This window comes from Bradysia coprophila, assembly GCF_014529535.1.
Source record: "Bradysia coprophila strain Holo2 chromosome X unlocalized genomic scaffold, BU_Bcop_v1 contig_12, whole genome shotgun sequence".
NCBI lineage: Eukaryota > Metazoa > Arthropoda > Insecta > Diptera > Sciaridae > Bradysia > Bradysia coprophila.
In genome coordinates this window covers 2,281,059-2,294,811 of record NW_023503293.1, presented here as the reverse complement: position 1 = coordinate 2,294,811, position 13,753 = coordinate 2,281,059, and the positions used below count along the sequence as shown (strand labels likewise).

Below are 13,753 nucleotides of genomic sequence, written 5' to 3'. Positions count from 1 at the left end.
TTAAGATTGTACTATTAATACCAATAAAAGGTGTTTTTGAAAAAAAAAAAATATGACAATTTTGGACTAGCCTTACTTACATTCTGTTCTTCGGCGTGTTCTTGGAGTGCGTTGACTAAACCGATCCCAAAATAAAAATAGCGGTCAATAATCCCTTTCTTTACTTTGACAGCTGTCACGCAAACGGAGGCCAAATTGAGATTTTTTTTATTAAACGGAAGTACCGCTATCCCAACTTAACATTATGATAGCAGGTCGTACTCTCCTAATATTAAATATTTGTCTATAATAATTGATAATTGTCGTGAGGTTGATTCGCGATTGTACAGCCATATGAAACCTTTATTTGCAATGAATATTACATTAGTGAAAATGGCACTTACTGTGTGAAATTTGCCGATCGAGACGGAGTAAGCACACAATAAAGATCATCTGCCCCATTGTTCATTATAGTTATTTTACACACTGTACCCCCAGAAATGAGTCATTACTTTATTGACAGTAGTGTTAAAACTCATTTTCCGGTAGCTTCGGGAAACATTAGACTTTGTATTGTGTGGTTATATCCCTTCAGTTCGAGGTTGGCAAAATAAAAAGTGACAAACAAGGACGAAATCAATTATTACACGAAAATTTCTGGTAAACTTTGGCACCCGTGAAGTAAAGCTAAATTTACCTCACGACTATGAGTAAAATAATTTCCGTCACCGACAACAAAAATGTGTGATTTTCTGACCTAAAAATAGATCAAAACATACTACATATCGGTCGCGTACATGCGAAATACCGTTCGTATGTAATAACGTTGATTGCAATGTCTGATACACATTTCCAGCATATTTCGTTATATATCATTCTGAGTGTAAATCAACATTTAAGACATTTCGTATAGAGATGCGAGTTAAAATACTAATAGTAATACTTTTCATCTCTCGTTCATTTCGCATTATGGCAATATCGAGTATCGCATCGTGTTTCGGACGATACGTAGTTACTGACAATTAATGGTTTGTACTCAGACGAATTCACCGACTTGATGGTTTTAAGACAGCTTATTTCCGTTTACATACTCAGTACGTTTGGGGGGAAAACATTCCGAATAAAATTCATTTTTCGATTAAAACCACAACAACAACCAACTAAATTAAAAATATACTCACCGACACACGGATTATGATTAACGATGCTGAATATTTTATCGCATCGACGTTTCATATGATTATTGGGACATATACAGCCGAACATTGGTGATAATCTTAAATTTGTCCAAGCTTCGTGGCACAAATCTCTGGAATCAAATTAAATTAAATTAATAAATGTAATTAATCCAATTTATTGAATTCAATTAAAGCTTGGATTAGGGTCCTTAGATTTCAGATGCAATGTTTACCGGTTTATTAAGTTTGGAAATCTCGGGAGTGATGGAGTTTTAGAATATGGTAACGAAGTATTTTTGACACTATTATTAGGTTGTACGTTGAGCGTTGCTTCTTATACGACTGCTTCCTTTATACACTGCATCAAGTTGTTCATAGCGATGATTCATGATCTTAAATGCTACGAATAAAAGTGCGAGATGACATGAAAAAGGAAACTCTTCGAAGCGTATCGACTTAGCGTCTGACCGTTCAAAACTAAACAACAAGACCCTTGGATTTTACAAGACAGAGATTCTACAAAATTCAAATCTGTCCTTATCTACACAGAGTTCAAGTTGAGTGTTCCAGAGTTGACAATGGTAGATTAGATTAGATTAGGATTTTGGGGATTCTCAACCCGAGAGTTAAGACAGCACCTGGATCAATGATCCTTTGTACTAGTCCCCTTCCTTGTTTATTTAACGTACGCAAAATAATACAAAGAGGTTGAGCTAAGCGCTCGTAAACATACATCAAAATCAAAGTAAAATAAAGAATACAATGTCAAAAACCTGTGCATTTGTAGCAAAGAGAAATCGAATTAGTAAAAGCTTTGAAACGTAAATCCGTAGATAGATACATCAATGTGACGTGTCAGGAATCGGAACTGGTCCTTACAAGGGGGCGAGGCCAAATGGAAGTGAGAGACCCAACAGGGAGTTTACATTCATGGGAACCTACCGGTTTTCTTAAGAAAAACAGCCAGATTGGTTAAATCCATGGAACTGACATCTAGGTCCAGACCAGAAAGTTCTGGTTTGCCTAGAAACGCTCTCCTGAAATATCTATACCTCGGACAGTCGCTTATCACGTGGTATCCGGTCTCTTCACCACGTCCACAGAGACATCTAGGACTATCAGCGTGACCGATGTCAAAGAGATGCTTGTTTAATTCCCCATGGTCTGAAACAGCTTCGACAATTCTCTTGATATCACTCCTTTTCAGATCTAAGAGGGACTTCCTCAAATTCAATGATGGGCTCCTACAGAAAATCTTTGTGTGTCTGGCTCCTTCATATTGCTGCCATCTCTTTTTGTGTTCCCGAAGCAACCATTCCTTTACAATGGCCTTTCTGGTGGACGCAGTTATTCCAAACATCGGTTCCGGTCCAATAAAGTCTGACTCCGCTCCTTTATTTGCCAGGAGATCGGCTCTTTCATTTCCCGCAATACCTTTATGACCAGGTACCCAGAGGATCGTAACCGAGTTGGACACCCCAAGGGCATTCAGTGCAACCTTACAGTCTAGAACAGTTCTTGACCTAACATAGGGTGAACTTACCGCTTGAATCGCGGATTGACTGTCGGTACAGATATATATATCCTCATTGGATACGTTATTATACTGCATTTCTGCACAAACCTCTGAGATGGCAAACAACTCTGTCTGAAATACTGAGGCAATATAGCCAGTTGACAGACTGCGCTCTAGGCCCAGATAATCGCACAGATAACCCGCTCCCGTTAGACCATCCTTCTTGGATCCGTCAGTAAAACAAACCACGTTACTAGAGGGAGGATAGACACCTCCTTCTACCAGCCATTCATCTTCTGTTGGAATAAACCAATCAAAATTATCGTCTAACATATACTCTGCCCTAATCTGGTCGCTGGGCATTTTCAGGCGATCGTCATCGATCAGATTAACGATTGAGGCGTGGCCTGTATCACTCGCTGAGGACCACCAACCATTATTACGTACATTAGCAGAGGAATTGAAAGCCACGGACTTGACAAAAAGATCCAAAGGCGGCAGAAAAAGCAGCGTCTCTAACGACATCGTCGCTGTTGAGCTCTTCGCTCCAGTCACGCAGAGACAAGCTAATCTTTGAAGCATATCTAGCCTCTTTTTAGTTGCCTGTATATCTACTCTCGGCCACCAGACCAGACAGCCATGACACAGAATGGGTCTGACGACAGCTGTATACAACCACCAGATGGCATTCGGGGAGAGTCCCCACGTTTTTCCAAAAGCATTCCTACATAGCCAGAAGATACCGACACACTTACTGAGCTTTTGCTCTAGATGCAATTTCCACGTAAGTTTATGATCAAAGATCACTCCTAGGTACTTAACTGAGGGCGTCAGGTCAACACTCGTACCGAAAATGCTAAACCGGCCTAAAGCCACAGAGGCTTCATCTCTTCTCTTACTGAAGAACACAATCTTGGTCTTAACAGGATTCACTCTCAAATTATTCCTAAGGCACCACTCCTCAATCAATTTCATAGCAGTCCTCATCAGATCACCGACCGTGTCAACGAAATCTCCGGATATGAGAGTGGCAACATCATCTGAATAGCCTTGAGTAAACAAACCAGAATCGTTGAGCTGAACCAGTAGCGAATCGATGACCATGCACCAGAGAATCGGGGATAGAATTCCACCTTGTGGGCAACCCCTTGTGACCCCCAGTTTCATAGTCGTCCCGCAAATGGTAGCTTCGACAGTTCTACCTCTCAGCATATTCACTATCCACCGAATGGCCAGATCATCCATCTCCCTATCTCTAGCAGCCTTCGTGATGACTTCGAACTCAGTATTATCGAAAGCTCCTTCGATATCCATAAAACAACCTAGAGCAACTTTACCATTCTTAAGCATACTCTCAATCTTATGGGTTAACTGATGTAAGGCAGTGTCTGTCGACTTCCCCACCTGATACGCGTGTTGATTTGCATGGAGCGGATATCTTTTAAGCACTTCCCCTCTCACATAATAGTCCAACAATCTCTCCAGCGTTTTCAGCAGAAAAGACGCAAGGCTAATCGGGCGGAAATCCTTTGCTTCACAGTGCGAGGCTTTACCTGGTTTCGGAATAAAAGCGACTCTGACTTTTTCCCAAAGCCTGGGAATATAGCTCAGAGCAATTGAGCTTCTAAAAATGCTCCTCAACCTGTCAAGCAAAAGATCTATACCTTCTTTGAGAAGGGCTGGAAACACTCCATCCAGGCCAGCCGACTTAAACGAGAAAAACCTGAAAATAGCCAACTTGACTTTACCCTTCTTAGTAAGCCTTTCCGCAAACGACCAGTCTCTACGCGAAGGCACCGGTTCCGGAGCTTCTGAAACCTGATTCTCTTCCTCTTGTAGGTGGGCGCTTCCCGGAAAGTGAGTCCTAAGCAGATGCTCAGCTGTCTCTCTACTATCTCGGGTAAACGTACCATCAGGTTTCAAAAGAGAGCCAACCTGAGCCGTTTTATCCTTCGCCAAGAGCTTGTGTATACGGGCATAGCTCGGAATGGAGTTAGCTTCCTCAAAGAACTTTCTCTTACTACTTTCCTTCAGATCTTCCTGGGCCTGGTTGTACTCTTTGAGAAGTTCCCTATACCTCGACTTGTTTTCTTCCTGATACCGGTTCGATTTACCGGCCCGATTCCAGGCTTTCCTCAGCTCTTTCTTCTTCTTGTCAAGTTCATTACTCCACAATCCATTTTTGTACAGTGGTCTAGGATTCCTAAGAGGGCAGGCAGACTCAAAAGCCTTTACGATGGCGGCTGTACACCTCTCATTCGCCTCTTCTAGACTAGCCCTTGTCAGATACCTATCCGCCTGCGGCAAAGCTTGCAGGTTTTCCCCCAGCCGTTGCCTATACAGATCCCAATCCGTCTTTCTCGGATTACGAAATGGTACTCCGCGCGGAAGCCCACCGCTTATGTCAAACCTGATCAGTTTATGATCTGAAAAAGTTTCCTCGTCAGTAACCCTCCAAGAGCGAACGGATTCTGCAAGCAGACCGCTAGACGCCAACGTCACATCAATGCATTCTTTCCTGACTGCGTTAACAAAGGTCGGCCTATTGCCTCTGTTTAGGACAAGGAGATTCGTCGACATCAGGTATTGCAGAAGATCCTCTCCTCTTCGATTTATGTTTGAACTGCCCCATATCTTGTGATGTGAGTTTGAGTCCATCCCAATCAGAAGTGGAATGCGATCTTGCCTACAAAATTCTACAACCTTTTCCAGCGCTGGGCCGGGGGGAGGAAGTGGTGAGTCAAATGGTAGGTAAACTGAGACAACAACAAAATCTCCTCCTTCCGTTTGACTTCTACATATCCTTACCGCTACTAGGTCGTCTTCAGTGAGTTGATTTAAGGCGAGTGCATTTATATCCGGGGAGATATGAATAGCTGCCCTTGGTCTAAGACAGAGATTCTACAAAATTCAAATCTGTCCTTATCTACACAGAGTTCAAGTTGAGTGTTCCAGAGTTGACAATGGTAACAAAACACAACTAAACGACAGACCTCGTTCAGCTTACCACTGGGCACTGATACAATAAAAGGTATATTTTAATGAGAGTTCCTTAAAATATAGAGCCATAAGCAGCGCAAATAGTCAAAGTAGCAAGCAATAAGAAGTATGCGTGACTCGTATAGTCGCGGTCTGGAGTTCAAATCCAGTGAAGATTGAAATATTTTTATTTCGAATTACTTTTTCAAGTACATTGGCCAAAAAGGTGCGGGAATGAAAGAGTAGTGAAGAATTGAAAAAACCAGAGCGGAAAATGTTACATTTCCACACCCATATGAGTTACCAAATATGTCGTATTGTGACACTCGGTTACACAAACAAAATTTATGTTCGAAAGATGGTAATCAAAACTCAAATTTTTCTATGTCCATTTGCATCACCCATATTACATTATTATGGATTATGCGTCGCATTACTTTAAAAGTACCTGTATAAATCAGTAGAAAGCCCTTAAAAGAGTAAAAAGTGGCGCAAGTCCCTGTATATACTTCCAAATCAATTGATATCGTTGTACGCTAGTACGCAAAAATTGTAACAACAAAATATTTTCCATCACACCTACAACACTAACGTTGCTAGTGTTAGTGTTACACATTCGCAGAAAATGAAAGAAAAGTCACTTTTCCGTGAAATCAAGAAACTTCACACGAAACCCCCAGGGTTGTGTCGAGTTAGAGCTAGTATTAAAGAACTCATTTAGGTCTGGCACAGATCCGGAGTTTAGGGCTGTCGATCTAAGCGAGCTATGAAGTTTTAAAGTTTTGAAGCATGTCGTTCAAGCGATTTATCATAAACTGAAAATGTTTTCGATTTTTCAGTTTCAGTTGATCGATTATTTGAGGCTAGTTTAGGGCTGACAATTGGAACCGGTTCGGTCCCGAGTTTAGCGCTGCTTCTGGTTAAAAGTATAGTATAACATTTTGGTCTAGTTTAGGACCGACGATTGTAGCCAGTCCCGTGTTCAGTCCTGCTTCTGCAACGAACCTATCCACCTATTACTAAAATAAACATGTCGACTGAAACCGGTCCCGAATTTAGGGCTGCTCACTGACCAAGTCTCTAACTGGAAAAAATTGTGGACGGACTAACGAGGTAACATAGGGATTTTCATTTCGTTCGAAGTACTTAAACCAACCAATTTATATGCAATTTATATGCAACCTGAGTTACTGGAAAGATTTACAGCTCAACAAATGACCACCGATTGCTCGTACGGACACCAATTTAAAATTTGCTGTATGCATGGTTCCACAGTCTACGATTTTTTTTTTAATATGTAATATGTTCTAGTAATTGGTCTTGCGTCACACCCGTCATAATCTAACGCGCGGGCATGATAAACGAAGAAGGAATAACATCAGTTAATATAAATACCTATAACACCAATATACCATAACGAACGATATTAGTGTTCAATATAAATTTAATGTTAAATTTTAACATGAAATAGGGTCATAACGAAATGATGTTATAAAAGTTTGAAAGCATTTTTATAGGGATCTAGTAAAGACGAAGACCAACATTTATTTCGCGGTTTTTATTAATACTTTTTCCTCCGAATTTAATACCATCACCTCATCATATTACAGTCATAAAGTGTTTTTTCTACTTTCGTTTTACTTCGGATGAAAATATCTGTAACATAAGAAGCCAATAACAATAAACAATAAAAAAAAAATTCTGTTGATAGATATCTGATATATACGAGGAGAGACATTCTATTTTACCATTGCGAAATAGTCATTTAATTTAATATATTTACATCCCATTGCAATGGTATCCTAACATATCCATATAAAATATAAAATTTGCAACAACAAGCATCGAGTACGAGAGATTCGGATGTTATATTTATAGTTCAATGGTTTAAAAATAAATAAATTTATTTATAACATCATAGCTCACCTGTCTTCCATTCTGCATTTATTGTCTCGAACTTTACAATGATTTTTAAAGTTATCAAACAATTTTATGCATTTTCTTTCATGTTGACAAACGGAAAGCGCATGATTGCAAGTTGGAAGTGCATCGACCGGATATGGATCTTTTTCTGGAAATTTGAAAAAGAATTTTCTTTTTATTTTCGTTTCTTTTTTTTTGTTCTTTTTCTTTTTCCATGAAAATTACTACAAATACACAGAAGTTATAAAATGTTCAATATTTGATTTTGTCATCGTTTCGAAGATGTGATTATTTTATTATAAATTTATTGTCTTTTATATGTTGGAGTAGAGAGAAGAAAAAAAAAGCAGTTCAAGGGTTCACATTTTTCTAAAGTTTTACTACTTTAGTTGGGGACATAAAAATATTGTTTTTGTTATTGCAGAATAACTTACTCAACTAAATTCTTTTTCCTTCTTATTTTAATCAAATCAAACTTATGGGAAACTTTATGAAACGACAGTATGACGTTAACGGTCTTGTCGTATGTATTTGTCTTGATATGATGCAATTTAAGAAAAGAGTAAATTTAATTTAGTTATTTTAAACTTTCTTTTTCCACAGTTTTAAACTTTCAAAGTGATAGTTCTGAATGCAGACTCTTACGTTTTGTTTGTAATTAAAAGAATAGAATTTTTGATACTTTCGTATGTCATTTGGAGGTTGATTCAAAGAGGATGTTGTATGAAGTTGAGTTATGGAAGGGGAAGAGGTCCGAGTTTCTGGTCTTCTTTTTGAAAAAGTTAGTTGGTTGAAATGTTTTTAAATAAAGCTTATTTCCTGATCATTTTTGCGCAGCTGCGCAGCACATGTTCGTACCGAATTGGTGCTAAATACGAATTAGAGGACTCATTTTTTTATATTGTACATTCAGTGGCATTCAGCTTATCCTCTTAAGTTTTGTAGTCGCTATTATTTAAGAGCTGCTGTGATGAACAACTAATTTATCAATCGAAAAAAATTAATAAAGTCAATGTCAAGCACGGAATTTCAAAAACCGACACATTTTCTGTCTCTGTCACTGCAGAGTAAAATAAACGAGACAGGAGCGTTTGATTTTACTGGGGACCCTGAAGTGGCCTTATCACGACAGATTAAAGTTAACCAGGCAGAGGCGCTGATTTGACTTGGGACCTGAATAATCTAGTAGCCCTATATTATTTGCTAATAAAAATTTTCAATTTATGTCAGCGTTCATTTGAATTCATTTTCATGAACAGTGTATCAGGTCTCTTTTTTTAAGGTTTCGAAAATGAACCGCTCCTGCCTGGTTTATTTTACTCTGCCGTGGGCCTTATATTTTGCGAGTAAAATAAATTGGATTTTGACCTTTTTGACATCTGTCACTGTCACAATTGTTAAAATGGCTTTAAAAATAAAGCTTTCGGCAATTTTTTTTCCTCGAAAGGTTGCCAAAGATACAACAAAAGATTTTTTTCAATGTCTCTAAATGAGCTAGTGCGGCGAATTCAGTCACATTACTCATAGGGTCAATTTCCTTATTATAAGAGATATGTGTGAGTATGGCTAAATTAACGTAGAAAAACACTTTTCTGTCAATTGAATTGGTAAAACCAGTCGTGCATGGAAATAACGTTTTCTTCGCGGTAACCAAGTCAAAACTTCCCGGTATCCGAAAATTGTGACCAAAATTTCCCGGTGATTCGCAATTGACTTCCTGGTGGCGCGAATATTATTTGCCAAGCTCTTTTTAGCCTTTTTGTGCAGATTTTAATTCTAACATTAGTTTTTACAATGCTATATCCTTGTCGTGACTTTCATCTGCATGAATTTTCACTCATTAATTTGTAGATGAGAATGATATAAACTCATTGGAAAATTATCTTCTGTTCTAATATGCCAAATATGTTGGGAACAACAATCTTTCGGAAATTCTGCCTAAATTTACTTAATTATAAGAATAGAAATTCGCGAGCTTAGCGAACGAAATTTTTTGAAGATTGACTTTTGATGATGCAAAAATAGTACTATTCTTTGATACTGTACGTACTCAAAATTCTAAATGAAACTTTAATTTGAGCAAAAGCGCCGCAGGTGAAGTTTTTAAATTCTTGGGTTTGTGCACCCTATGAGGAACTGTTTCACCAGAAGTAGTAACTCATCAAAAGTTTAGTTCGTTGAAGAGGATAATTTATCGGGTTCGGGAAGTATGAGTCACCATAATAATAATAATAATATCATAACTTCCCCATAAGTACATACAAGTAACTTCTTCCCACCGATAGAGACTTTCCAATGGCAGAGACTTCCCGATGGTGGAGACCTGCCGATGGAAGAGACTTCCTGAAGAATTTTACGTGAAGGATTCACCTGGAAGTTTTCATCACTTTATCATCGGGAAGAACTCAACGGGAAGTTTCTATCAGCGTCTTCCCGCTTATACAAACTTCCTGCTGATAGTGACGAGAACATCTTGATAAGCTCTTCCCGTTGATAAAAAATTCCCGAGGAGTACTTCCCGTTGATAGAGACTTAACATTGTCCACTAAAAAAATAAAAATTCCCGCTGATAGAAATCCCCAGTAGAAATTTCCCAGTGAGTTCTTTCCGTTGGTAGAAACTTATCGATAAGTTCTTTTCGCTAATAAAAACTTCCCGATGAGCACTTCCTGATGATAGAGACTTCCCGCTAGCTGAACACTGACAAGAAAAAAAATTCTCGCTAACAGAAATTTCCCAATAAGTTCTTCACCCGTCTGTAGAAACTTCTCGATAAGTTCTTCCCGCTGATAAAATTTCACGGTGAGTTCTTCCCAGTGATAGCTAGGCTATTTCCGATCTCCCGGTGACAGCTATTTCCCGGCTAGTTCTGAATTCTTCCTGCTGATAGAGATTTCCCAGTGAGGTCTAATTTTTACAGTAAAAAAAAAAATCGCCTTCGGTGAAGGCTAAATTTCCCGGTATCCAATTTTTCGCCCCGACGACTTCCCTGTATCCAGGATACCAGGATACCGCATTATTTCCATGCACGAAACCAGTGTTGGGAAGACTTAGTTTTCCAAGGAAAAAAATCTTGAGGAGTCTTGAGTTAGAAGCCCTGAAAGGTATTGGTCACTAGAAGCCAAAACTACTGTCAAAAAATTCCTCGATGCTTGTGTAGATAGTGGGAGATGATTACTTTTCCAAATACGTGAAAGCGACGTAATCGTGTGGGTCGTCGTTGGAAAGCTTATTGCGAGTAATTTCAGGGCAGAAAACGTCTTATTGTTGAAAATACGGGGAAAATGTTGCTACTTCGGTGAACTTGTAACGATTCGTCTGTAAGACGAAAGCAACAGAAACACTAAGAAACTGTTTCTTGAAGGTAGTTTTGGCTTCTGGGGACAAATACCTTTAACAACACATATAAAAAAGACCGCCAAAGAAGAGAATGAAAATATTTGGTAGATTTTTTCGAGGAAATTTATTTAAGTTTCGAGTTGGAAACAATCTGATTTTTCTCATATGAAATACATTGAGTGTGATATCGTTTGAAAGGTATGATGTCTGAGGATAAGATAAGTTTTACCTTCCATCAAAATATTTTTTTTTTCAAAAACACCTTTATTGGTATGAATAGTACAATCTTAACTATTTGTTAATTTATTACTAGGGTTGAGTTGTACTATCTTCCTTTTACTTGCGTAATTAGAAGAAAGTAAGACTTGTGTGGGTTTTACGACCCAATGGTCGAGTCCCTATGCGGTGTGCTGTTTTCATCCTTCATGTCAGTTCGTGGGGTTTAACACGTTTCAGCCTCCTTATTTCATTTGTAATATCTAGTAATAAGATTGCTTCTACGTTGGTGTGGTGAAGCAGTCTTTTTTCGTGTTTGATGGCGTTTTCCCGAATTACATCGGCAACCCATTGTATTTTTAAATCTTTGTGAATTTCTTTGTTTGTCACGTAACGATATGCGTTGGTGATCATGCGAAGAAAGTTGTTTTGACTTGTTTGGATGATATCTGTGTTTGATTTTTTAGCACAGCCCCAAAGAGTAGAGCCGTACATCCAGATAGGTGCGAAAATTGATTTGTAAATCAATCTTTTACAATACAGGTTAAGTTTAGAGTTGTATCCGACTAACCAGTACATTTGTCTCGTTTTGTGTTTGATTTGCTCAGCTTTTTGCTTCACATGATGTTTCCAGCTTAGTTTGTTGTCCAGGTTTAATCCTAGATATTTAGCTGACTCTGCCTGCGGAATGGGAATCCCATTGAGGTAAATGCGGAGATTGCTGTTTATGTGACGCAATGCGAAAGTGACGTGATTAGATTTTGACTCATTGAGTTTTATTTTCCAATCGATGGTCCACTGATTTATTTTATCCAAAGCATTTTGTAAATGTTTAACTGCCTCCGACTGCGATGTATCTGTTGCCATGATCGCTGTGTCGTCTGCGAAGGTTCCAATGAAAGAGTTTGTGGTTACAGGTATGTCAGCAGTATATATAGTGTATAAGAAAGGTGCCAATACACTTCCTTGTGGTACTCCTGCTAGTATTGGATAGAAGTTTGAATAGGTTTCTTCGTCTTTTACTCTGAACGTTCTCTCCGATAGGTATGATTCAAGCAGTTGACAGTAGTTGCCTGGAAAGAGTGTACTCATTTTATATGTGAGTCCTTCGTGCCACACTTTATCAAATGCCTGTGATACATCCAGGAATGCTGCCGGGCAGTACTCCTTTTTTTCGAATGCACTCTCAATTTTAGTAGTGAGTCTATGAATTTGTTCAATTGTTGAATGGTTGTTTCTAAAACCGAATTGAAAATCGGGGAGTTTCACGAAAGGTTTTAGTCGTTTTATCAGCAACTTCTCGAATATTTTTGAGATTGTGGGTAGCAGTGAGATCGGCCTGTACGAGGTTACTTTTTCTGGCGGTTTATCTGGTTTTCTCAGCATAATTACTTGCGCAATTTTGAAGCTTTTTGGTACATATTTGAATTTAAGGAATGCATTGAACAGATATGTAATCATGTACACCGCATGTGCTGGCAGTTTTTTCAATACTCCTGGTGCTAATTCATCTATACCTGGAGCCTTTTTCTTGTTTAGTTTATCTATTTCCGTTGCAATTTCATATGGAGTGAATTTTTTGAAGTTTTTGTCAGGTCGGTCCATCAAAATATGTCAACTCACTGAGCTTTTGGGGGAAAAATTTTTCTGAGTGTACAGCTAGAGGCAATGAAATTTTGACACGAATTTGCTTCAGCTGTTTTTGACTGTATGAAATTTCATAACAAAGAATTTGTGTGGGGTGGGGAAGGAACATTTGCGATTTTATGGAATGTTGTTCCGAAGAGGTACCTGAATCAATGTGCGTTCTTGGTTTTTGTACACATTCCGGAAAAAGTTCATTTGCTTGGTGAGGTAAGTTTTCATTAACTATTATTTGTACAAATTTTGAAACATTTGCTAATTTGCACAAGGCATATCCACTGGTTATCTATTACTAGTTGCAACAAATGCTAGACATAAAAATGTCCTGCTAAGACCTCTGTAGAGCATCATATAACTATAAACTCTGTTAAAATCGAATGAAAGAAATTAGTAATCGTATTCAGCCCAAAACGTGCCACTGTAATACGAATCGAAAATAAAATTCTATATTCTTTTGGAAGAGCCAATAAATAATAATAAAAGAGATCTTCTTTGAGCCATCAACCATTTCTTATAATACACCACAATGAACCCGAAAACTTAAGAGGATTTTATTTATTTATTTTTTCAACTGTGAAACATAACTAAATTTTATGAATTCCTTTTGGCCAAAGTTATCCTTTTAAATAAGATTCTGACCCTATTCAAATTATGACCTATATTTACCGTTATGGGATGGTCGATACGGTCTATAAACATTATAAATATACCACCAAATAAAGTAAAAATGGTACTTCTATCTCTTATTAAATAAACTATGAACGTTAGGCAACAGCAGCGTTGTTGCTTTTTTTATCAGGACCGATACAACAGCTTCTAAAATCATTGTTCAGTGTTTTCTGTTGTACAAGTAAATTTAATCAAAAAAAGAACGCAGATTCAGTTTTGCATATTTTATGGAGAAATTACAGCAAACAATCGATGGTTTTGGATCGAAACAAACACCGCCACCGGTACGGTTTTGTTTAATGTGGATAAA

The 13,753-nt window shown here is 38.2% G+C and overlaps 1 protein-coding gene across 2 annotated transcripts in view; it reads right to left on the bottom strand.

The window, feature by feature from the left end:
• The window catches only part of LOC119067582, a 134,242-nt gene that overhangs the window by 41,546 nt on the left and 78,943 nt on the right, over positions 1–13,753 (bottom strand). For both annotated transcript variants that reach the window (XM_037170677.1, XM_037170678.1), the window contains exons 5-6: positions 7,579–7,723; positions 1,161–1,288 (exon numbers count right to left, since the gene is read on the bottom strand). In XM_037170677.1, coding sequence (XP_037026572.1) covers positions 1,161–1,288; positions 7,579–7,723 — 273 coding nt within the window. The remainder of the gene's footprint in view (positions 1–1,160; positions 1,289–7,578; positions 7,724–13,753) is intronic.